The sequence below is a fragment of the Pogoniulus pusillus genome, chromosome 6, assembly GCF_015220805.1.
Source record: "Pogoniulus pusillus isolate bPogPus1 chromosome 6, bPogPus1.pri, whole genome shotgun sequence".
In the NCBI taxonomy this organism is placed as follows: domain Eukaryota; kingdom Metazoa; phylum Chordata; class Aves; order Piciformes; family Lybiidae; genus Pogoniulus; species Pogoniulus pusillus.
This window is the reverse complement of record NC_087269.1, coordinates 47533139-47556508: the sequence shown is the minus strand read 5'-3', so window position 1 is coordinate 47556508 and position 23370 is coordinate 47533139. Positions and strand designations below refer to the sequence as shown.

General features: G+C 41.8%; 1 protein-coding gene and 1 long non-coding RNA gene across 11 annotated transcripts in view; one reads left to right on the top strand and one right to left on the bottom strand.

Moving 5' to 3' along the window:
- Positions 1-2029, bottom strand: part of LOC135176398 (uncharacterized) — a 42642-nt gene extending 40613 nt beyond the window's left edge. Inside the window, exon 1 of one of the 2 annotated variants that reach the window (XR_010302636.1) lies at positions 1749-2029. This is a non-coding gene — a long non-coding RNA (uncharacterized LOC135176398). The remainder of the gene's footprint in view (positions 1-1748) is intronic. The other variant, XR_010302635.1, reaches the window with a different exon arrangement.
- The window catches only part of KAT6B (lysine acetyltransferase 6B), a 151169-nt gene continuing 129118 nt past the window's right edge, over positions 1320-23370 (top strand). For 4 of the 9 annotated variants that reach the window (XR_010302633.1, XR_010302634.1, XM_064145536.1 and 1 more), the window contains exons 1-2: positions 2151-2883; positions 10800-11695. Coding sequence is in view for 7 of the 9 variants with exons in the window: in XM_064145536.1 (XP_064001606.1) it covers positions 11075-11695 (621 nt within the window). In the remaining 2 variants the exon portion in view is untranslated. Of the gene's footprint in view, positions 1374-2150; positions 2884-3684; positions 4354-4801; positions 4940-10799; positions 11696-23370 lie in introns of those variants that run through there. The other 5 variants (XM_064145533.1, XM_064145531.1, XM_064145535.1 and 2 more) reach the window with 5 other exon arrangements.

The following is a 23370-nucleotide window of genomic DNA, read 5'->3' as shown; positions in this document are numbered from 1 at the left end:
CAGGGGAATAAGGAGCTTGCCAGCTCGTTCCCTCCTCGCTCACCTGCCGCCCGCCCGCCGCCTCGAGCCGCCCCAGCCCGCAGCTGACTCCACTTTGCAGCTCACGTGGAACTCGCCACGGGACTTGTGCGCAATATTCTCCTGCCTATGTTTTTGGGCCACGGCCATTAGGACTAGTGAGTATTCTCCATTCTTTGTTCGAGTTGCTAAAGGACTTTAATCGACCGCACAAGCGGCGAATGAAGCTGCCAGACTCTCTACTAAAGACAAATTCTGAAAGCTGTCAAAATCCCACTGCACAGAGACATGCTGTAGAGCAGTGCTGCTACCCGCATCCAACAACTTGTGTGGATAGCTGTAAACCAGTTTGGGGGAAATATTTTGTGTGTATTTATAAATATCTCATAACTTTTAAATCTGTCTCATTGCATTTTACCCCAAACTCAGAGTTCAACTAGTCCCATTCACAACAACCAGTCAGGCCACACCTTGAGTACTGTGTCCAGTTCTGGGGTCATCAATTCAAGAGAGTTGTTGAGATACTGGAACATGTCCAGAGAAGGGCAATAAAGCTGGTGAGGGGCCTGGAACACAAACCCTACGAGGAGAGACTGAGGGAGCTGGGGGTGTGCAGCCTGGAGGAGGCTCAGGGGTGACCTCATTGCTGTCTATAACTACCTGAAGGGAGGTTGTAGCCAGGTGAGGTTGGGCTCTTCCCCCAGACAACCAGTGACAGAACAAGGGGACACAGTCTCAAGTTGTGCTGGAGGAGGTATAGGCTTGATAATAGGAGGAAGCTCTTCACAGAGAGAGTGCTTTACCAATGGAATGGGCTGCCCAGGGAGGTGGTGGAGTCACCATCCCTGGAGGTGATCAAGAAAATCCAGGATGAGGCACTTAGTGCCATGGTCTGGTTGATTGGCTAGGACTGGGTGTTAGGTTGGACTGGATGAGCTTGGAGATCTCTTCCAACCTGGTTGATTCTATGACTCAGTTAAAAGAGTAAAATCTCAACACTATTTTTCATCTGGTAGCTTCGCATAAGCAGGTCATTCAATTTTACAGTGTTTCAAAACATCACCAAAGAGCTTTTTTATACAGCATCTCCAGCTAGTGACTCTGAACAAGTTGCACTGAACCTCAGTACTTACTATTTTATTACAAAAACTTTGTTTGTTGGTCTTCATGCAATACATGATCTATGAAAGACCTTCTTAATTTGTTGTAGAAAAATATTTTCCACTCACTCTTAAAGGAAGTGTTTTTATCTCTTCCTGCTCAGGAGCAGAGGTTCTTATAAGACACTGCAGACGAGCACCCAACGCAACATGTCACCCACGAGACACGGAAAAGAGGATTTCTAGATCTCTGAGGTGGGTCACCGTCCAAGTTTGGGGAAATGGGAAGTGTCTAGCTGACGCTTGCTTGAGCAGAAGCTCCGGTAGATAGATCATGTTTTCCTTCCTACCGTATTTTCTCAAACCATACTTTGGTGAAAAGTAGCGTTTGCTAGCCCCAGCTGAGAGAACCACCATGAGTGGCATTAAAACTTCGCCATGGTCAGTGGTCTTTGGAAGCATGGCTCAAGACAGCATAGAGAAAACATTTAAACGATTTTTAAAGTCCCTATGTATTATCACCTTAAAATACACGCCACGTAACATCTTGTTACATTTACAACAAACTCACGTGGGAGGACATCTGTAATTTATCCACCCTCCCTTCACCCATAGACTAATTACTGTTACCTCAAACAGTGCTCTTCTCCGGACCGAGGAACCGTTCAAGGCCTTTTGGAAGGATTTGTCCAGACCTGCCTGCGGCGATGCTTCTAGCGAAGTATTTCAAATCGCCCCGTACTAGACGCAAAGCCCAACGCAGCTCGCCGAGGACGGCGTGCGGGCCCCCTGGGAGGCGGCGGCGGCGGTGACCACTTCCCCTCAGGCCGCCTTCCCGCCCAGCGCGCCCTGCAACGGCCACCCGCGCGCCCCGTGCCTGAGCGCAGGGCGCCGCCGCCGCGCGGCCGCGCCTTCCCCCGAAGTTTGCCGCCTGCCTCCACCTCCCTGCCTCCACCTCCCTGCCTCCACCTCCCTGCCTCCCTCTCGCCTGCTCCGCTCTCTTCTTTTCTTTTTTTTCAATTTTTTAAATTTTTTTTTGGGGGAAAAGGTGGGGGGAGCTCAATTTCCCACTTGCCAGCAGCAGATAAAAAAGGTGGGGAGGGACCTCTTCTGTCACAGCCTATGTAGATTAACCTTTCAATTAGCTGTTATCAGGTCCTGTGTCTTAGCACCAGTCTTCGCAATCTGCGTCCGTCGCCTTCAGGAAGGCTGGAGGTCTGGGGTGGGTTTCTGGTTTAATTTCTAAATTAATGAGAATTGTAGTTCCCCTCCCCCGCCTCTCCCCCGCCGCCAGCCGAACGCTTGTGTCTGATCTGCCCGTCCACCTTTTAGTATTTTGGAGTGAGAAGAGGAGCCCTGCGGAGGAGGAGGGGAGACAAGGTATTCTCTCTGTATTCATCTTTTTTCCCCCTCTTGTGAAGGGGCTTAGAGAAGGTAACTGGTGCAATCAATCTGCTGGCTGGGGATTCCCTCCACCCCCTCCCCGACTCGTCTGGCTCTCCTGGCTGGGTCTCTTCAGTGTGTATGTGTTTGGTGAAGGGGGTGGGGGGAGGTTGTGTTGTTGTTGTGTTCCTGGCTCTGGTTGCAGCCAGGAGAGAGAGCGAGCGAGAGAGCGAGCGAGAGACAGAGAAGGAGAGAGCGAGCGAGAGAGAGAGGAGCCGCGATCGCGTTTCAGGGGCAGCGCATTCCGCAGGAACTGCTGCTGCAGAAACACAGGCAGAGAAAGGAGGTCATTGCAAGCAAAGGGGGGAAACCTGCACCGGAGGTTAGATTCCCAGGAGTTTATGTGGGGGGGGAATAGGGAGCATGCAATGGGTTTTGTTTTGCATTGGGTGACAGGCTGCAATTTACCGTAATAACCCGCTTTCCCTCCCCTCTCTCAGTGCGGGGGGCTTGTCAGAAGCCTGGGTACTTTTTTTTTTGCATCGGAGGCTGATGCACGTGTTTGCAGACACTTGGGCTTGGTAAATGCATTGCGATGCTCTGCGTTTTGGAGGGGTGGGGGAGCAGCAGCAGGAGGTGATGGCTGGGTTGGATGGGGTGGGGAGAGGGGAATGGAATGGAGGAGGGAGGCAGGGGATGGCTGAGGTTTTTGTGTTGCATGCTCCCACCCTGTCTTTCTGAGGCGGCAATTGTTCGTTCGCAGACGGGGTGACATAGAAGTCCCTGTGCTTCGCACGGCGAAACTTGCAGGGAGCTGCATGTGGCTGTAGAGCTGGGAGTCATTGTCGCCGTCCTCGTTCCCACCCCCCTTCTCCCTTTGGCGGTGCGGGATGTGTGTGTTCGATAAGCGGCTGCCAGTGCCAGGCACCTTGGGAGGGTTGTGCCGGGAGCACGCTGTTCCATCTCGCCCGCCCGGGCGACTGGCAGGATGAGGCACGCGCGTGACGCTCTATATTTAAGGCTGCTTATTAGTGTGTGTCGCGCGCCCGCCGCCCTGGCGGGCTGGTTCCGGCGGCCGCCGCCGGTGTCTCTCGCTAGCGATCACCCTCTCGAACAAACTTCAGGAGCGGGTGGGGCAGCGGCGGGTGGGGGAGGGTAGTGAGGCCGGGGGGGGGACCAGACGGACAGCAGCGGTAGCCAACGAGAGGCCGGGTTTATGAGAGCACTTGCCTCCACTTGCGCCGTGTGACCAATCGCTAGCGCTCAAGGCCCAGCAGTGGGCCGGGCTCGGCCTGTGCTGGCAGGGGGGGTGGCCGGGTGAGTGGCAGCCAGTGGCAGCCTTCAGGCCCGGCCTGGCTCGCAGGTGGGCGGGGTCGTGCGTGGAGGGAAGAGGGTGTTCTTGCTGATTGGCAAGCGTGGCGTTCCAATGGCAGAGACAGTCTGGTTGCTGGGCGGAGCAGGGACGGTGCAGGAGGTTGATGGGCACGGCCCCGCGGCCTGTGAGCGCAGAGCGGCGTGCGCAGGACAGCCCAATGGTGGGCACGGGTGGGCGGGGCGCGGGGTAGGTAAGGCTTTAATGAGACTCCATTGGGCTGTAATCAGTGTCATGTCGGATTCACGTTAAGTACAACGGGGCGAAACAAAATGGCGGCGTAGGTGAGGCGAACCGCCGCGACAGGGGGAGTCGCGGCTGCTGGCGGTAGGGGGGCAGCGCAGCAGCGGGGCAGCGCAGCAGCGGGGGCAGGCGCCTCGATACAGTCCGGCTGCGGGAGCAGGGGAAGAGCCGGCAGCAGGGGGAGCCGCTGCGGCGCCTGGAAGAGGCTCCTCCCCCCGCGGCCCCGCTCCCGCGTAGGTGAGTGGTACTAGGGAGAGTAGAGGGTGGGGTGGGCCCTCGTACCCCGTCTCTCACGGGAGGCTGGTGCTGCCGGTGCCGCCAGTGCCGCCAGTGCCCCCGGCGCCCCCAGCACCGCGCGTGTGGGGCGGGTGCAGGTGCACGCCGTCAGTGTCCTCTCCTGGGTGCCGAGTCCTCTGGGGTCGCCGTGCCCCGGGACCGGAGCCTGCGGGCTTGAGGTTTTTGCCTTTGAAATTACCAATCTCGGGCAAGGCTTGGAAGGTTCAAAAGCTGGCCCCGACTCGGCCCCTGTCAAGCACAACAATGCCTTGGCGCCAGGCACTAGGCGTTGCAAATCTTCATGGCTTGGGTATGCAGCAGATATTTTAAGTAAGTTGAGAAGGGGAACGTTCAGACCTCTAAAACCGCGTTTCGGAAGTGCTGTTCACAGAGTATTTTCCTTGCCCAGACCTCACCTTCAGGATTCTGTCATTGAGCATCGAAAATAACCATCTCTGCAAAAAGCAAAGGGAAGCCCCTTCTGTTGAAAATCACTGTCCCAAGAAGAAGTGGTTTCAGTAAAGACTTCTTCCCAGGTTAACTGCTGGTAATGAATACTACCTTCCCGTGCTCAGTGATGTTCTATACTGTTGTGTTGTAAAGTGCTTGGAACTTGCAGTGAAGAGAGTGGGAAAGGGTGAATTTGGGTGATTGTGCTGGCGTCGTGTTGTGCTGATGCTGTTTCCCCTGGTGGTGCTTACTGCTGTCATGTTGTGATCCGCTTTTTAGCATATGATCTTAAAGTGGCTTGTGTGGAATTACAGACTGCAAGCACTTAATCAGTTTGATTCACTCATGCAGCTCTTACTTCCCACCCGCTGAATCTTCTGATGTAGTTTTGAAGTTGCTGTAATTTCTCCTTACGTGTCTGTTTAAAGCATGTGCAAAGTGTTGCTGTCCTTCAGTATGATAATTGATAGATGTATGTTGTACAGAGAATAATGCAGTAGTATCTGGCTTCATGATTTGAGTAATTTTAAGAGTGTTGTGTGTGCTGGGAGTCCTTTCCAGGATCTACTTTATCTCTTTGTAGATGCATGCATTTTGCAATGGGGAAACAAGTATCTTGCCTCTTTTGCATCACTAATTGAGATGGGAGTGGAATACAGAGTTAACTGCACAATTCTAAATAATGGTTTGGCTGAAAGAAAAACGGGGAAAAAGCTCCCTGAATGCAATGGCAGTCTTACTCCTCTGCTGCAATCCTTACCTGACCCTGATGCTGCAGCAGAGAGCTGGCCTGCTGCTGCTTCTCCTGAGTGTGTGCAGAGCAGGTAGGAGGGAACCGAATGCAATCGTGCTTCACAGGTCACCAGCAGGTTGCACAAGTTGCTGTCATCATTCCTCTGCCTCCCCTGTATTTTTTCATTTTTTCCCCCTCCCTCTTTTAAGTTATCTCTTTTAACCTTAGTTTTACAAAGTTTTAACTGTATTTATGTTTAAAACAGCCAAAACAGATTTTTCATTATTTTCTCAACTCCCCATGACTCTAGATTGTATTTTGTGAAATGCTTTTGGATACTTGTGCAATAACTTCTAGTTTTGTTTCTAGAGCATAGGCAACTTTGCTTATTTTTTTTCCTTTCTTTCTTTCTACATAGCTTGTTTTTGTGATCTAGATCACTTGGAAGTAATTCCAGATACTAGTTCAGTCTAAAACAGACCTGATTACAGGATTATAGGATTACTGATGACATCTAAGACTGACATGTTCAGTTCATGCGTTCTTTAATTAGTATCAGCTGTACAATAGGTGCATGCTTCATAAAAGACATACTTGCATTCATTGTAAATCCCAAGCCACAGTTTTGCAACTTCTTTGTATTTATCTAATTTATGAGTGAGGTAAAAGGACAAGCCTTGGCTAGAGATGGAGTTTCGTGTTTTAAAGGTAATGTATTTAACCCTTCAAAAGCCTTTTTTTTTTTTTTCTGTAGCTTTTGAGTAGCAGAATAGGTAAGAGACTTAGTGAGAACTGTAACACAGTCAAGGTTTCACAGATGTTCTTAGTTTCAAAATAAGATACTGTATAGAAGCTAACATATGACAGAATGTAACAGTTGTTGCTGTCAAATTTGGAAGTGGTCCTGTGCGCTTAACCAGAGTGGAAAAAAATCTGTTTTGTTATTGGGTGGGGACTGTTGAGGGTGTGATTAAAAGTTATTTAGTTACAAGGGGAGGACAACTAATAAGTAGAAATGAGTGGCTGCTACTAATTTATAATGACTTAAAAATTGGTATTTCCTTGAAATCTGTTAGGGTAAGCGTTACAATTTTTATATTAATTAATGTATGACCAACTTTCTGTGGGTTTGGTGAAACTGAGTTCTAAACTTAGAAACCTGAATGTCATTTTGAACTCTCTGCATCCCCCGGTGTTGACTCTGGAAATTTTGTTTCTAAAGCAGTTTGTTCTGTGGTGGTGGTGCTGTTTTCCTCTTTACCAGTCGCTCAGTGTGTGTGGTATTTCTGTATTGCCAATCTTGGGTCAAATATATCTGAATTCAATTTCTGAAAGTCCTTTTTAACTTAGAGCTCCAGGATCATTGAGCTGAACTGTAATGCTGGCAAAAATGTTTGTTATGAAGATGTTACTGTGAATGTTATGTATGGTAGACCTTGTCGTATCAGTTGGGGATGTCGGGATGCCACGCTTCAAGCACACATGCAGTCAAAGTGGCAGAAGAATAGAGACACTTAAATTGTGGTGAAGCAATTCTGAAGTTGGATTGAATGAGCTTTGCATGGTTTCTTACAGCAGAATGAATTTAAATTGTTGGGAGGTGTGAAATTAAGATGTCTTGATTTGTTTGGGTTTTTTTTCCTCTTGAAATACCTTGTTCAGTATTTTGGAAACTCCACTCCTGCAGATACATTCATCTAGTGTTGATTTAGTAGGTGCTAGTATGCAGGAGGTTCTATTACACATAGGGAGTTTTAAGTAAATAAGTAAAAATGTAGCTGTGAATGTGTATTGATGTGAAATTCATGTACCAGGCAGCAGACTTTACATGAAGATACAGGCTTATGCTCACCTTTTCCTGTAGTCACTAGCCAATAAATTCCCATAACCCACAAGTTACAGCATTTATACGGAAATGTTCATTGGTGTCCAGGTGCTTGGAACAGACCCTGCACTGTGTGTTCTGGAATTTATTGAAAGTGATGTGATTGCTTGTATGGAATTTAATACAACGATACTGCAGTAGGTTTAAAAATGAGGCAAATATGTCTGACTCAGCAAATGCAGTGTTCAGCATTTAAGTACTTGCTATCTTCATTAAGACTTGCCGCAGAACCACCTAACTAGATAATTCTGAAAGTTAAAGGTAGCTTTCTAGGAATCTGGGTCTTTGTATGTAGCTACAGAGATCTTCCAAATCTATAGGCAGAGTGTATAAAATAATCTGATTGAGTCTCTGCCATATAGAGTTCTGCTTTGTTATATTATTGTGTTGTCAGGGTTGTGAGATTTTGTAGGATTCATGATAACATGGAATTTTTCTTCTTTGTATTTGCCTGCATTTTGCTGCTACGCTCTTATGTTGTAACCATTTGAATATAAACAATGCTGTTAGGGAAAGAAAGACATCCAGCTAGCAAAAGTCAGTTTACTTAACAAGTTATTGTGTTACTACAAATACCATAAATACGCAGAAGTGTTACTAAGTATAACTTGAGTGAATACAACCTGGAAGCAAGAAACAGGATCCAGTCTGCTGAGATCAATAAGATTCGATGTGAGAGCCAATTAAACTTTCAGGCCCTGAGTTCATATCAGAAATGTGTCTTCATTCTAGCAGTTGGCTGAACTTCCATATTCATGCATCTGAAAATGTCTAAGCTTCAGCCAAATCCAAAGAATGGCAAATTTGTAAAATGGATTGATTAATAGTTCTACTCTTTGGCTATAGAATAATTTTATACTAACCAGTAACCAGCTGCTCACTTGTTACTCCTGCTCCTGATGTGTGGTGTAATAATGTGTGAAATGTGATCTGGAGTTTGAAATGATTTTTGGGATGTTAGAGGGAGAAGTGTATTTTGTACTCATCTTCACAGTTGCAGAGCCATGTTTTTAAGAAGTTGAAAATTATTTTCATTACTGCATCAATTCGGATTTGTTTTTTTCTGTTTATAACTTACTAAAGTTTTAAACATGATTGAAATGCAAGATGACTTGAATAAATTAATAAAAGCAAGGTCCAAGACTTTTGTAATCATAGATAATTATTGGCTGCTTCCCACAGCCTTACAAATGCGATTGCAAACTAGCTCAGTGTTAGATTTTGCTGTGAAATTAGACACTGGTGAATCTTGCGCTTAACAAGACAATGTACTATTTCAGGACTTTTTGTTTCCTAGTTGTTAGTTATTTTCTATTGATTTGAAGTAATTATACAGTTCCGTTAGTCTTCAAAACTTATCCCTCAGGTTTCATGGCAAAAACCCTCCTAATGCCTCAAATAACAAGTTTTTCATTCATTAGATGTCCGCTGTCTTAGTTTAATTTATGTGGCTTTTTTCCCCTCTCCTCCCCCTTTCCTGCAGAAAAAGTAAATCTTCTGATCAAGATGTTCCTTCAGATTTCTTATATAAGTTTTTTAGCCACTACATTTTCTATTGGAGTGATATATTCTGTAATAAGTAAAGAAAATGGTTTGTGAAAACTGTGAGTCACAGGAACGTATTTTGTCAACGTGACATGTTTATGTATCTTCATGCTGAAGGTGTATTTATGGAAAAATGCCTCCTGTTACTTATTTCCATTTCTCTTTCTATCAAAAGTGCATCCTGCCTTACTGCACTCCTCAGAGTAGAAAGTGTCCCTGTGATTCCATTCTGTATTGTAGTGTACCTAGGTATTAGTGAAGGATGCAATACTAGTAGATGAGTTCTTGTATTTTTCCGAGTTGTGTAGTAGTCACCAAACAGCATGGCACTTGCAGATGTAAAAAATGACAATAGTTAATAATTTTACTTTTATCAAATGGTGAATTTTTTTTTTTTTTTGTTTTAATGCATGGAGACAGTAGAATCATAGAATGGTTTAGGTTGGAAGGGACCTCAAAGATCATCCAGTTCCAACCCCCTGCCATAGGCAGCAGCACCTCCCAAAAGAGCAGGTCTCTCAAGGCCTCATCCTAACTGGTCTTGAATACCTCCAGGGAGGAAGCAGCCATAACCTCCCTGGGCAACGTGTGCCAGTGTCTCACCACCCTCACTGTAAAGAACTTCTTCCTAACATATAGTTTAAATCTCCCCTCTGCCAGTTTAAACCCATTGCCCCTTGTCCTGTTAATACAAGACCTTGTAAATAGTCCCTACTCAGCCTTTCTGTAGGCCCCCTTCAGATACTGGAAGGCCACTCCAAGGTCTCTTAGAAGCCTTCTCTTCTCCAGGCTGAAGAGCCCCAACTCCTCGTAGCAAAGGTGTTCCAGCCCTCTGATAATCTTTGTGACCCTCTTCTGGACTCCCTCCAACAGTTTGATGTCCTTCTAGTGTTGGGGGCTCCAGAAGTGCACACAGTACTGCAGGTGGGGTCTGCTGAGAGCAGAGTAAAGGGGCAGAATCCCCTCCCTAGCCCTGCTGGCCACGCTTCTCTTGCTGCAGCCCAGGACACAGTTGCTGTCTGGGCTGCACTAACACTGCTGGCTCATGTTGAGCTTTTCATCAACCCAGACCCCCACGGCTGCTCTCCAGCCATTTGCCACCCAGCCTGTGTCTGTGCTTGGTATTGCACTGGCCCATTTGCAGGACCTTCCACTTGGCCTCGTTGAATTTCATGAAGTTTCATGGTCTCGACACTCTCCAGGTCTTCCTGGATGGATCTAGAGAGTTGACTGTGCCACGCAACTTTGTGTCATCTGCAGACTTGCTGAGGGTGCCTTCAATTCCTCTGTCCATATTGCTGCCAAAGATGTTAAACAGCACTTGTCCCAGCACTGACCCCTGAGGGATGGCACTTGTCACTGGGCTCCAGGTGGACATTGTGCCATTGATCACAGCTCTTTGTGCGACTATGCAGACGATAACTTGTCCAGCGAGCAGTCCACTCATCAGGGCTGTATTCTTCCAGTTTGGTAATTTTCTTTGTGTGTCTAGAAGTTATTTGTAGGCAGTTTGGTTTTCAGATATTTGGCTGAATGGAAATTGTCCAATAAATCAAAAGTAGGTTAGGTGCTGGAGTGATGGAATTTAGGAAATCTGAATCCACCGACTGCTATGAAAGTAGAAGGATTTTATGCTGACTTGTTTCGCGTGGGGTGGGAATTGGTGAAGGTTTGACGTTGTCTCAAAAGATTTTTGCATAGTACAACTTCACAGTATGAATTCATGTTTGAATGCGTTCTGTTTACTGCTTCATCATTAACTGTTTTTTCTCCCTGCCTCTTTCATTTTTGAAGGTTGCGGCAAGCTTTCTTTTAAGGATGTACCAGTATCATCGTGAATTACTCCTTTCTACCTTTCTGAAACAGTAGAGTACTTTGGAATTTCAGTCAGGAGAGAATTTCCCTGCCTTTTCCACTCCTCAGGATGGTTATTTTTGAGATGTATCCAAGCAGAGTGTTGAATCCTTTGGTCTGTGTTTGAGGTGTGAACAACCTCTGAAGGATCTGCTGAAAGGATAAGGAGGAACCTCTATGGGTAACTCTTGGCTGGAAACAATTACTGGTCAACCATGGTAAAACTTGCCAACCCTCTTTATACGGAGTGGATTCTTGAAGCGATACAGAAAGTTAAAAAACAAAAGCAAAGGCCTTCTGAAGAGAGAATATGTCATGCTGTTTGTGCTTCCCATGGATTAGATAAGAAGACTGTTTCAGAACAGTTGGAACTTAGTGTTCAAGATGGTTCTATTCTTAAAGTTACCAACAAGGGCCTTGCATCTTACAAGGACCCAGATAATCCTGGACGGTTTTCATCTGTCAAGCCTGGCACTATTCCTAAATCTGTTAAGGGATCTAGAGGAGCCTGTAATGAGCTTCGTAATGTGGATTGGAATAAACTCTTGAGAAGAGCAATTGAAGGGCTTCAAGAACCAAATGGCTCCTCCCTGAAAAACATAGAGAAGTATTTGAGAAGTCAAAATGACCTAGCAAATATTTTCAACAATCCTGCTTTTCAGCAGAGGTTGCGTCTTGGGGCCAAACGTGCTGTGAACAATGGGAGGTTACTGAAGGATGGACCTCAGTACAGAGTGAATTATGGCAGTTTGGAAAGCAAAGGAGCTCCAAAATACTCCACCACTTTTCCAGCTTCTCTTCCACCTGTCAGCCTCCTACCCCATGAAAAAGACCAGGTAAGTCTGAAAAATGAGAGAAAATGCAGTAGTGGTAAAAATTATTTTTGTTCTTCATGTAATTACCTAATGCAAAAATAATGTTTCTTCTTGTTCTTTATTTACCTGTTTAATTGTATGTAAGTGAGGATGCATGTTGGAGATCAGCAGAGTCAGTTGTGGTAAAGGAAGTTTACTGTAGCTCCTTTTGTCCTGCCGTTATGTGTTGAATAGTTTGCTCTTTGGATTTTCAGCAGATAAACAGCAGCAGGGAAGAGTACAGCTGTATGCTCTCTTCTCGATATGAGATCATTTTGTCTCGTGTAACAGGTTAGGTTGTGGCCTTTACCTTCATTTTATGTCAGGGTGTACTGATTTTGTTGAGGTTTGAATATCACCTAAAATACTGCCAGTAGGATTCCTGATATTTTAGAGTGTTGCAGTTATTATCTTTAAAGGTATTTGTATGTAGATACTTAGCCTTAAAGATCTAATAGGAATTGGAGTTAATGTAAATATTCTAGGGATATAAGTGAAGGTGTCAGAGTGACAAATGGAGCTAAACTGCAGAATCCTCATGTTATTTCAGTTTTGTTGGGACTTCCTATGTGGATTTATTTTTGCTGTTGCTTGGGCCTTGTTTTCAGGTTAATTATTTACAGAGTAGAAGCCTTGAGGGAGAAGGATGTGTCATATACACTTTCGTTTATGAAAGGATAGTTACAAAGATAGGACTGTGGACATTTTTTGATCATTCACCTTTTATGAAGACCTGTGGTTTGAATTTTCAGTATACTTTGGGGAAAAAAGCTAATTGTTCATTTTGATTTGCATTACTTAAAATATTTTAAGTTGATGGCCTGGTGATTGTGGGTTGTTTGTTTTGTTTTTCGTTTCTCCTCTGTTCTCAGTGGCAATGTTTGATGGCAATTGATTTTTGTCTTGCAATAATCAAGACAACTTTACCATCACAGAGGTGTCATTAGTGTCTCTAAGAAACTGCATGACAGTTTTCACTTGCTGCCTCCTTTCAGCAGGTTGTAAGGTGCTGAAGAGGGCAGTAGAAAGTGCTTGTGTTGGAAATATTTAATAAAGTCGAAACACTTGTTTTGGAACTGTCAGAGGTGATGCTACAAATGGTGGTAGTTGTAGGTTGATATCTTGTGAGCTTATTTCTATGATAAATATTGCATTTGTGTGGATATCTATTTCTGTCAAATTTGACATCTTGGATGTTCAAAGAATGCATGGCGCTTCATGCTCAACCAGAGTGGAAAGTCAGAAGTATTGCTTACTGTGTGATTACTGCTGTAGCCATAGACTCTAAAGATTTAATTACTTGTAGTGATAAAGCTGTGTTAAGTACTTTCAGAGATTCTTCTGTAATACTGATACTCCTGTGGCATGAAAATTAAAACCTTGGAGGCTAGAGTATTGAGTGGCTAAAATAGTGAAATACAAGGACACTTTATGTGAATTCTGTGGAAACAAAAATCTCCCTCCTTAGGCTCCCTGCTGGGACTGACATGCGCTGGAATGAATGTTAGTTGGGTCATGGTTCTGAAAAAGCCATTTCTGCCATACTAAATGCTGGAATAAGGATAAAACTGTCTTCTAGAAGTTAGCTAAACAAATCTGTTCTCTAGCAAGTGCTTTGGCAAGAAATGAGCTTTAATTTGGGTGCATCAAAATTAGCAGTGTGACTTGGGTGTTGAAAAAAACCTGTTCAGCATACACTTTTTCCTGACAAAAATAGTTTTGATGTGTGATTGGTGAATGAGTAATTGCATATCAGTGTAGGGCGCTGCTTAGTTGTAGTAGTTGTGGCACAGGTTACTGAGCAGGGAAAAAAATCTCGATATAGATTTTGTTCAAATATGATATTTTTGCTGATCTGCTCAGCAAAAATACACCTAAAGGACAGTTCTGAAAGTAATTGTAAATAGATGTGTCTGTTACTGGGATGTGACTACATGTCCATTTGAAATTGATGAGCAGAAAATTGAATAGGCAGAATGACACTGCTGGAAAACCATTAAGGTGGTTTTATTGGAAGTATTGAAGTGGCAGTATGGGCCATGTCAATATTATTTATTGAATTTTATACGATGAAATGTATCCAACTGACATCTCTCAGGAAGTCTTTGAAGAGATTGGTTTATTTAACTTTCTTTTTGCCTCTTTATATACCTATCAAGTTTTTTGTTAGGGTGTCTCTCTTGCTTGGGGCTTTTTTTTTTTAATGGTAAGGGTGAAGTTGGAGCATCTCCTCTGACTTTGAGAAGAACAAACAGGAGCATGTGCAGAACTCTGTTTAGATGCCTGGGGAAGCTTGAATGATTCTGATTTTTTTTTTAATGCATAATTAACATCTCATCAGGATGAGACAGTTGACAGATCCAGTGCATTAGGGCTGCATCAGAACTCTCCCTTTGTCGGTCTGAGCATTTGCACTCACAGTACCAAACATGGACTCTGAACCTTTCTTCCTGACTAAAAGGTGATCAGGAGAGATACAGTACTGCCCATATGTTATTAGAGGTTTTCTTTATATTTTTATTTCCATGTGGTGTGTTGTTTGTGGTTTTTTTTCTCCTTCACCCACCACTCTCCCCTGCTTCCTGCCTTCACCCTAAGACATTAGTGTATCTACTAGAGAAGATAGACCCTATTGCAGTGCAGTGCCACTGATGTTAGTTTTGGAAACCTGGAGCCTTGACGATGTTATAGAGGTGTTGAGTGTTATACATTTGATGAAATACTTAATGTAGAACAGGGATCTGGAAGTGTTAAATTTTCCTCTTGGTTGTGATGATATAAAACTGCTTTTCTTATCTTCATATTAACTGGGTCATCCAGTGCAACTAGATGCAGTCCTCTTTTTTAATTAGGTGTAGAAAAACCTGCAATTAGCTACAGCAGTGTAGTTTGCATTGTATGTTTCCTCTTGTTATATGTCGGCCCAGAAGGAAGCATTTCTGTAAAAATGGTGTATTTCTTTCAAGTGTTACCCTGACTCCTGTGGACTTGGGCAAATGTGTTAACTTCTGAGTTACATGAAGTATGCAGCGCAGCTGTTTCAGTCTTCTCTTACTTCACCCTTTTCCTTTCCCTAGTGTGTGCATAGGGTTGCCTTTTCACTTCTGTATGAAGAGATGCGGACACGAGGCTCACAAGGACAGATTCCATTGAAAGGTAGCTGTCATCAGCTATATGGTATCTAGGCTGTACATCACATAGATGTAATGACTAGTATAAATTGTATTTGGAAAGGACATCATAACTATCCCAGATTTTCTGCTGGTTACTTTAAGGTAGATGCTTACTTAATGTGGACAGGTAACTTGAATCCAAGTGCTTAAAAGTTGCCTGTTTTAAAGTATTTAATTGCTATCTTAAGATACCAGCCTCCAGCCAGAGGTGGAGCTGTCTTAACAAGGAAGGGAAATTAAGAGCAGTGGTGACCTTCAGGACCTCCTTCCCACCCCCTGAAAGCATCAAAAAGAAATTTGCTCTTCATGGGTTTCATCTCTCACACTTCGCTAAATTGCAGTATATGGTTTTAATAATTTAATTGCTCTTATGTTTTCTTATGTTCAGACTGTCTTGCATAGATAACTTCTGTCTTGTGCATCACACCTTCTTTTACCCAGTAGCTTCTTAAAAGGTCTGTCTGAGTATTGTTGATTAGAAAATGCTCTGAAAACTTACAGTAGGAAAGGGTGTGAACAGAGAGAGGAAAATTGACCTCAACATGTTCAGTGATACTTAACTTTTGGATAAGCCTTTAATGCACTAAAATACAATTCTGGAAATGCAGTAGTAAAGTAGTATTTAAAAGTTATAATTAGTTTTTAAATGGGAGTTTAATTTATCTTTAATGGTATTAACTGTATAATGGCAATATTTTGCTGTTTTCTGTGAATATGCACACGTGCTGTGACATTCCTTGTTGTCCTTGTTGCTTGGACAAGCAGCAGTAGGTGGATTTTGCAGTTTGGGAACTGTGTGAATGAAGCCTTCTCATCTTAGTAATTAGCCATCTCCTGAGCACAAGCATTCTGTTTTTGTAAACCCAAAGAAACAGATGTTTGTAGGCTGGAGGCAGCTCTTTGTTTACTTATTTTTAAATACAATTTAAAAGTAATAAATCCAGCCTTGAAGGTGAAGAGGTAAACCAGCCATTATGACGTTTTTCAGTGGCTGTGAGAATATGTGCTGTATCTCAGTGATCACATCATCACTGTGTTCAGAATAATTACTAGTGTTTCCTTGGTTTGCTTCAGCATTCTCTTCAATAGCTCAGCAGCTGGATTAATGGTTGTTGCCATCTGATTCTTGGCATGAATTTTTTTATTCATCTCCTTTTCACTTTCAGTTTTCTAAGATGACTTTTGTGCAAAACCGAACTTGTTTTATTTTTGTACTCTGAACCTCACATCTAATTGTGTTTAAACTGGACTACATACATTTAGTTATTCAAAGTGTAACTTGGCATAGGTTGAATTTCAGCTTTCTAGTATGTAGCTTGTGCCGGTATAGACACTCGGTGATCCTCCTTCTGCCTTTCAGGCAAAGGGCCAATCTATTGAGAATTGCTTTTTTGGCGTCCAGTCTCCTCTGCTCAGTTGTTCAGCTTTCTGTCTTCTGTGGCTAGGCAGCAAGACTTTAGGTTGACATTTCTTTGCTTGCTCTACCTTATTCCTCCTGTTCTAGAGTTTCCACTGAGCAGAAGCATGAAAATTAGGCAGAAAGGTAGAACTATACAATATACCTTACAGATTTAGTTGTTAAGGGGATATTCAAAATGCTTAACCTTGGAGCTGGCTTTATATGGAGTCTGTATTCTTGAGGGTCAGTCTGAGCACCAAAATGCTGGGAAAGCAAGTTTCTGTAAAAAAGTATCTGCAGTGCTGCAGTTGACTATAGACAGGGATATGAAAAGACAAAAATTAAATCTAGGTTTGAATTCTGTCAATCCATAAAATACTCTTTTGCCTTGTAGCATCTTCATGGTGACAAAAACCTGAGGAATGTTACCATAACTTGGCAAACACAGACTCCTGTTAGTACTTCTCATTTAGTTCAGTTTGTAAGATACCTCCATCAAGTGGAATGATGTGCATATTAGTGTGCATAGCTCTTGTCCTTGAAGTTCTGGGATGACTGTTAGGTGCTGCTTCTCTCATTTCTCTTTTGTCTCAGTAGCTTCTGAAGTACTGAATGTATGAACTCTGTGCACAAACCAGGTAAACACTTCAAAATGGAACTTTATTCACAGTTGAGGTACTGTAAGAATGACAGTCCTATTTTGAGCATGTGACATTAAAGAAGAAAGGTCTTATAGTTCCATATTGTGAAGAAGCAGCACATACCACTGTAGATATTGGGCTGTTTTTGTGTTTCATGATCCATCACATTTGGCTCAAACCAAGAAGCGTGTTTTTAAAAGTTCATTTAAATTAGATATTGGGAGAGAAATTAGAAACTGCTATTTCCTAACTTAGATTGTTTCTTCATGAGGTGAGATGAGAGTTGGGTGCCAGTTTCAGATGTTAGTGACTTCAGTTTCTGCAAACAGGTAACCTCTCTGTAATTTCCTGTGAAACCATAAGGGGAGACCCTGCTCATCCTTTTGTCTCCCAGGTTGAATGTTTTGGAGCATAGTTCTGCACAAAGTGCTTGTGGGTCTTGTTTACTGTAAGGACCGATCCCAAACATTACATTGTGTGCTGTTTAATCCTAAGGCTTGCTGAAATTTGATTTGCTTGGTAGGTGTTTTTCTTTCATTTTTAATTGGTGTGATGTTCTGCAGTGAGTCCTGTATTGAAACTGACAGTAGTGATTTAAACAAGTGCTGTGTAGTTCCAGCAGTTCTGTTTACATTTGTTCATCTGTGTTATTTTATGTGAAGTCTTCTGACATAACTGAAAGTAGTGTTTGATTCTTTAACTACAATTAGAGGTTTTTTTTCCAAGATCAGTTTTTCTTCAACTGTGCAGTACATGAATATCTCCTTTGTCAGGATTCCCTCTAGAATACAGAAATACCAGAAGGCTACAAGGAGAACTACCGTGTATAGATTCTCAGTACTGTAGCCTTTACCTATCTTAACTGTCTTTCTTCTTCTCTGTTCAATGATAGTGACTGTCTTGAATCTTGATTTTTAATTATTTTTTTCTGTGGTGGTTGAAGTGTGATAATTCCATGTTATTGATTGTTGCAGGGCCTTATTTTGTAAAACAAGTAGTGAAAAACATTGATAACTTGCAGTTGAAGTTGTCTGCTTCTTTGACAGGTTATTAATTTTTCCCTGGAGATACGTCTCCAGGGAAATCAACTGCTACTCCAGAGCAGTTTTCCAGTTTGGAGTTGGAAATAGTAAATGATAATCACTTTTGAAAGAATTACAAGCTAGTATTGAGAAAGAGTTACTCCATGTAAAAGTTGTCTGTACAACTTGGAGTCCATTTATAATCTTACTGCATCTTTCAAGAGGCAACTCACTTCTCTGTATTCAGGACTATACTTGCCTGGGTATAAGGACATGCTCATAAAGTCAGGACACCAGAGCTGTCTCGATCCAAATGGAGGGAACAACAGTACTGGGTATGGATTGTGTCTAGAATTTTTAAGAGGATGCACATCAAATCTGGCATCACTCAGCTGAGAGATTCATGTTGGTTGAGATTAGCTGATAAGGTACTTTTAGTATTATTTCCTTCACTTAAAAAATCACTGGTGTGCAATTCCTTGTTGTTTTCCCCTGTCTGCTTATATTCCTTCTCGCTAAGAGCAATAATAATTGGTGTCAGTTAAATTTTTCTGTGGTGCGTTTTGTTTGTTTTCCCTCCATTCTTCAGGTTGTTGCAGAGAACTTCATCTTTCAAACTTGCAGGCAAGGGCAGGCATATTTTACAATATGCATGGTATGAAATGTTAAAAGGATGTCTGTGTAGGCAACTCTAGGGCTGTTGCATTTAGCTCTTGTTTTATGCTGATTGTTGTAGCTTGAGATTGTGCCATAGAGAAGATGCTACATAAGGAAAAAGTCCTGAGGGAAAGGGAAACTGCAGACTTGTGAACTGTCAAATGTTGGTCTTGTCTCTTCATAGTAGTGCAGGAGTTTCTGTTTTCTCAAGTGCTTTGACTCCAGAGAAGCAGAGTTGCATTTATCTTCCCTTGTGTTTGTGGTGCTGCAGCCTCAGTTACAAACTAAAGCAATACTAGGTGGAGTAGGCTTTAGACTTCTGTTCCTAATTGCAAGCAGGACTCTGGCGCAGGAGAAGCTGTGTATGATCTCAGCGAAGTTGTTTGGAAGGCATGGCTGATGTTTTCTCATCTAGGAAGAATCCTTAGAAGTGGAGACTAGCATAAGTAGTGATAAGTTTGCCATGTTTTCCACATGCTTTTCAGCATTTAATTTCATCACCAGCAGTGTTTAGAAGTTGGCTTCAATTTCACATCTTTGTACTTTTTTGTTGTTGTTTTTAATAAACGGTGAAAATGACTGACTTTTGTTTTAGGAATTAGTTTTCTGTAATATCCATGGCAACATTAACTGGCAGTGTGTGTATTTGGCTGAAGGAGACAAATGTCAGTGGCACCGTGTTTCAGAAATTTGGCACACAGTGTTCTTAAGTAGTGAATATGTAGTTACAAGTAACAGTTGAGAAGAGTGCAGTCAAGATCAAGTTATCACAGATGCGTAGAATTTTTTTTTTTTTTTTTTTGTGGCACTGCTTTAAAACATCGGTTCCAGCACTATCAAGTGATTACATATATCACTTCTTGTAGTGAAGATGGAAACTGCTGTTTCTCAGATGACAAAAAGATGAGAGGTGATGGACACAAACTGGAGCAAGAGAAATTCCGGTTAGATAAGAAGAAATTTCTTTATACTAAGAATGAAGAGACATGGAACAGGCTCTCAGAGTGATAGTGGAATTTCCATCATCAGAGGTAGTCAGAGCTTGACTAGGTAAGGTCCTGAGGGGACATTTGAGTCTGGTCTGAAGAGGTATGCCAGGGAGTATACTTCAGAGGCTCTCCCAACCTGAAGTATTTTATTTCAGCTTGGACTGAAAGTGTGCCTGTTTCCTCTTAATGTTGCCTAATAGAAATTATAGCTTCTCTATGCACGAGTGTGGTGATGATGATTTGCAGGCAGCTGCATCAAATAGAAAAAATATAAAGAAGTTTTTAAGAGGGATGGGAATTTTGTCTGGGAAATCCATTGCTGAAGAATTCACAGTGTGTTTAGTTTTGGGTTTTGTTGTTGAAGTTTCGTAAGAATAATGAACATCTTAATATCTGCTTTCTTGAAACTTAGTGAAATATGGAAAAAGAAGACATTAAAAGTTGTCAGATTTCTATTTTCTGTACTAAACTTAGAAGGCTGCTTGTGATGCCTTGTTAGGCTTTATTTAAGTTTCACCATTATATTGTGTTCACCATTATCTGGTGGTGCTTGGAGAACTGTTATTCTTTATATTGATCTGTAAAAATGTGGGTAATGCCTAACTTGCAAGTACTATGGAATTATTTCAAGTGCTTATCATTAGTGGATAATAAGCAGTAGTTAGTGTGAAGGGGTTATACAAAAATACAGTTGAAGAGTGACGAAAAATGCAGTGTTTGAACCTAAAGAATTTCTCAAGACCAAAGTAATTCTCATTATAATTAACTGAACTTCATAGAACCTGTTTGCTAACTACTGTTCTTAAAAGGACTGCTGTTTCAAATTTAAGGAGTACTTGGCTTTCAATTCCCTCTCCTCCCTTCCTCCTCCCTTCTCTAAGCACTAATACATCTACTGTGGAAGTCAGGTTAGCAAGAATGTGTAAGTGGTAGAGGATCACAGTAGTGCATTGAAATCTACAAGTACGTATTTTCACTATCAGTCAGTTTATATATGTACACATGAAGTTCTAGGTAATAAACAATGGGGTTATATATAAACATGGTGTTTTCTGATCTGAATATTTTGTTTTTCCTTGAACTACCCATCTCTCTTCCTTTCTCTCATTGTCTTGTGAAAACTGAATGTCACTGAAAAGTTGCTAAGGCTGTTTTACAATTATTCATGCTGCTTGTGCATTGGAGAATTACACAGTAAAACCGATCTCTGTTTAATATGTTTGACAGCCATTCTGCTGATCTAGTAACACAAGCTTTTATGCAGATGTTATAGATTTTTTTTTTCTGAAGGTCGAAAAAAATGTAGATAAACTGTCAGGGAATTACTAGAGAGAACCATTGACAGGGTAGATTATTGGACGGTAGCATGTACTATGTGCATGCGGAATGGTCTGTTGCTGTGCTTATATATATATACACGTGCAATTAACTACATTAAAAAGGTCATGCTGTCTTAGAAACCAGTGACTTGTCCTTCTGTGGCCTTTTTAAAGCCTTTTTCTTGTCGGGTCACTTGATATACTTGTCTGCCATATTCCTGTGGAAGGAACTTATGTCTTTTAATGGTTCTAAATGTTCTTAAAACAAATTTTAAACTGCTGCATTTGTAAAGGGGACAGCTTCTATCGTAAAAACCCAGTTCTTCCTTTTTACACCTATGCACTTGATTTTACTCTCTTGTGATTAAAGGTTGAGAATATTTTATGCTGGATAAAACATAGAATGCAGTAGTTGTTCAAAAAAGTTAAAAACTTGGTTTCAGCTAGTCCTTCTGCTTTACACTCATGGAAAATTATTTAAGAAGTAGGAATGTGAAAATACATTTTTATGTTAACAAACCTGCTGGACATGACTTTATTTGAGAAAATTACATTGACAGCTGGCAGCTATTTTCTGCCTGAGAAAACACCCCCCCCCAAAAAGCGCTGGATGTTCATGTTTCATTGTGGAGCATGTCATATTTAATTTTCTGTCTGTACTTCTAAACGGAACTGCCAAAACTCTATCAATATATAGAACTGAATCTTAAGATGCAATCTTGTTTCTTTCTCAAAATTGTATTTGGATGGATTTTGAAGAGAATGAAAGCTCTAATTTCTAAAGAAGAGCTACTAGTATAGCTGAGAACAAGCCTTTTCTCTTTCCTCATCTCTGTGGCTGCAGAACGATAATTTGCTTGATACTTTGCTGTTACAAGTGAGTTTCATTAAAGCAAGTGAATTAAAAAAAAAATATTATATGAAATTTACTTGTAAAGCTTGATGCCTTAATTATTTTACCTTAGAGTTAAGTTATGAATATCTTCGTGTTCTTAATTGGAGTAGAGAACAAAAGTAACTTTCTTACACCTCTGTTAGCAGGGGAGGGAATCCTAAAATAGTTTTAGTAGCTGGAGTGGTTTGAACCTTGAATAACGTAATTTGCTTTTCCTCTCAGAAATACTTATCTTAGATTTTAGCAGACTTGCCTTACCTTAAAATTTTTAGCAAGAGCCTCAATAGCAAATTTCTTCCTCTCCCCACAACACATACATTTTGTTTACTTTGCTGTTACTGATACCCTTGAGAGGTCAGCAGCTTTAAATAAGGTTAGCTTTTGTCATTCGTGTGCACAGCTATAATGACTGCCGTTGTTACTGCTTAAGCCATGTCGACTTGCCTTTTTAAAAATATGCTTTGAATAGATTTTATCAATTAGCGTAGACATCTGTTAGTGGATCAGTAGAAATCAAAATCTCAGAAATTGTTGGTTGCTGATGCAATATTTCTGGAAGTTCAGCTTCTTTATCGCTGTTGCTAAGAGGGAAGTTTTCATTGACATGAGGGATGTGAGGAGATGTCAGCATGCTACCAGTTGTTTTATAGGCGGCTCTGCCGCCTTGCAGATGGTTGGAAGACTCTTGGTAGTGGGTAAATGTGTGCTGATTATCTCATTGAATTAAGGTAACCTTTTGTCGTTCATTGCGTTCTGCAGACCAGGCACTGAGCAGCTGCTCTCCTGCTGAATTCTGGATTTAGTGAATACAAAGATTATTCTAAAGGGTATTTAGTCCTATTGCAGGTACTGAGCTTTGGACCACTGCAAGAATTTTTTGTATTTCTCTTCAGTGTTAGTAATCAAGGCAATCCAACAAGACAGGACCTTAAACGCTGTGAATAAACTGTATTTTCCCACTTTATTCCCACCACATGTTCACTGATATTTTAAAGTTTCGGAAGCAGGTCAGAAAGAGGTTACAAAAGAGCCATTGTTGTTTTCTCCTTCTGCCTTTCTTAAACTGGTGCAAAGGGAAGTAAATTTTTTATTTCTGTCTACTTTCTACATCACTAGTTTTGGGTTTTGTTTTGTTGATTTGGGGTGTGTGTGGGGTGCTGATGGTTTGGGGTTTTTTTTGTGTTTTTCAATTGCTTGTTCTTTTCTCTCTGTAGGAAGGCTGATTTGTTACTAGCATATGTGGCAAACAGAATTTAAAACTAGTTCATAGCTTATTGATGAGAATTTGCTCAAAAACAGTTTAAGCAATCCACTGATTATGAAGTTTGTAAATACATGTTTATTTTAGATTGGAGTTGTGAATGTGCACCTCATTTATTAGGGGATATATTTAGAGGTGATAGTTCACTGTCACATTAAAACTTGCTTATAATCTCCTTGTTTCCCTTCTCTTTTGAAATCAAGAAGACAGAATTAGGCTTTAAATTAGGCTGCTTTTATTAAAGATTGTTTCAAAGATTAAAACAAAATACTTAGTTTCTGGTATGATTTTAGAAAGGTAT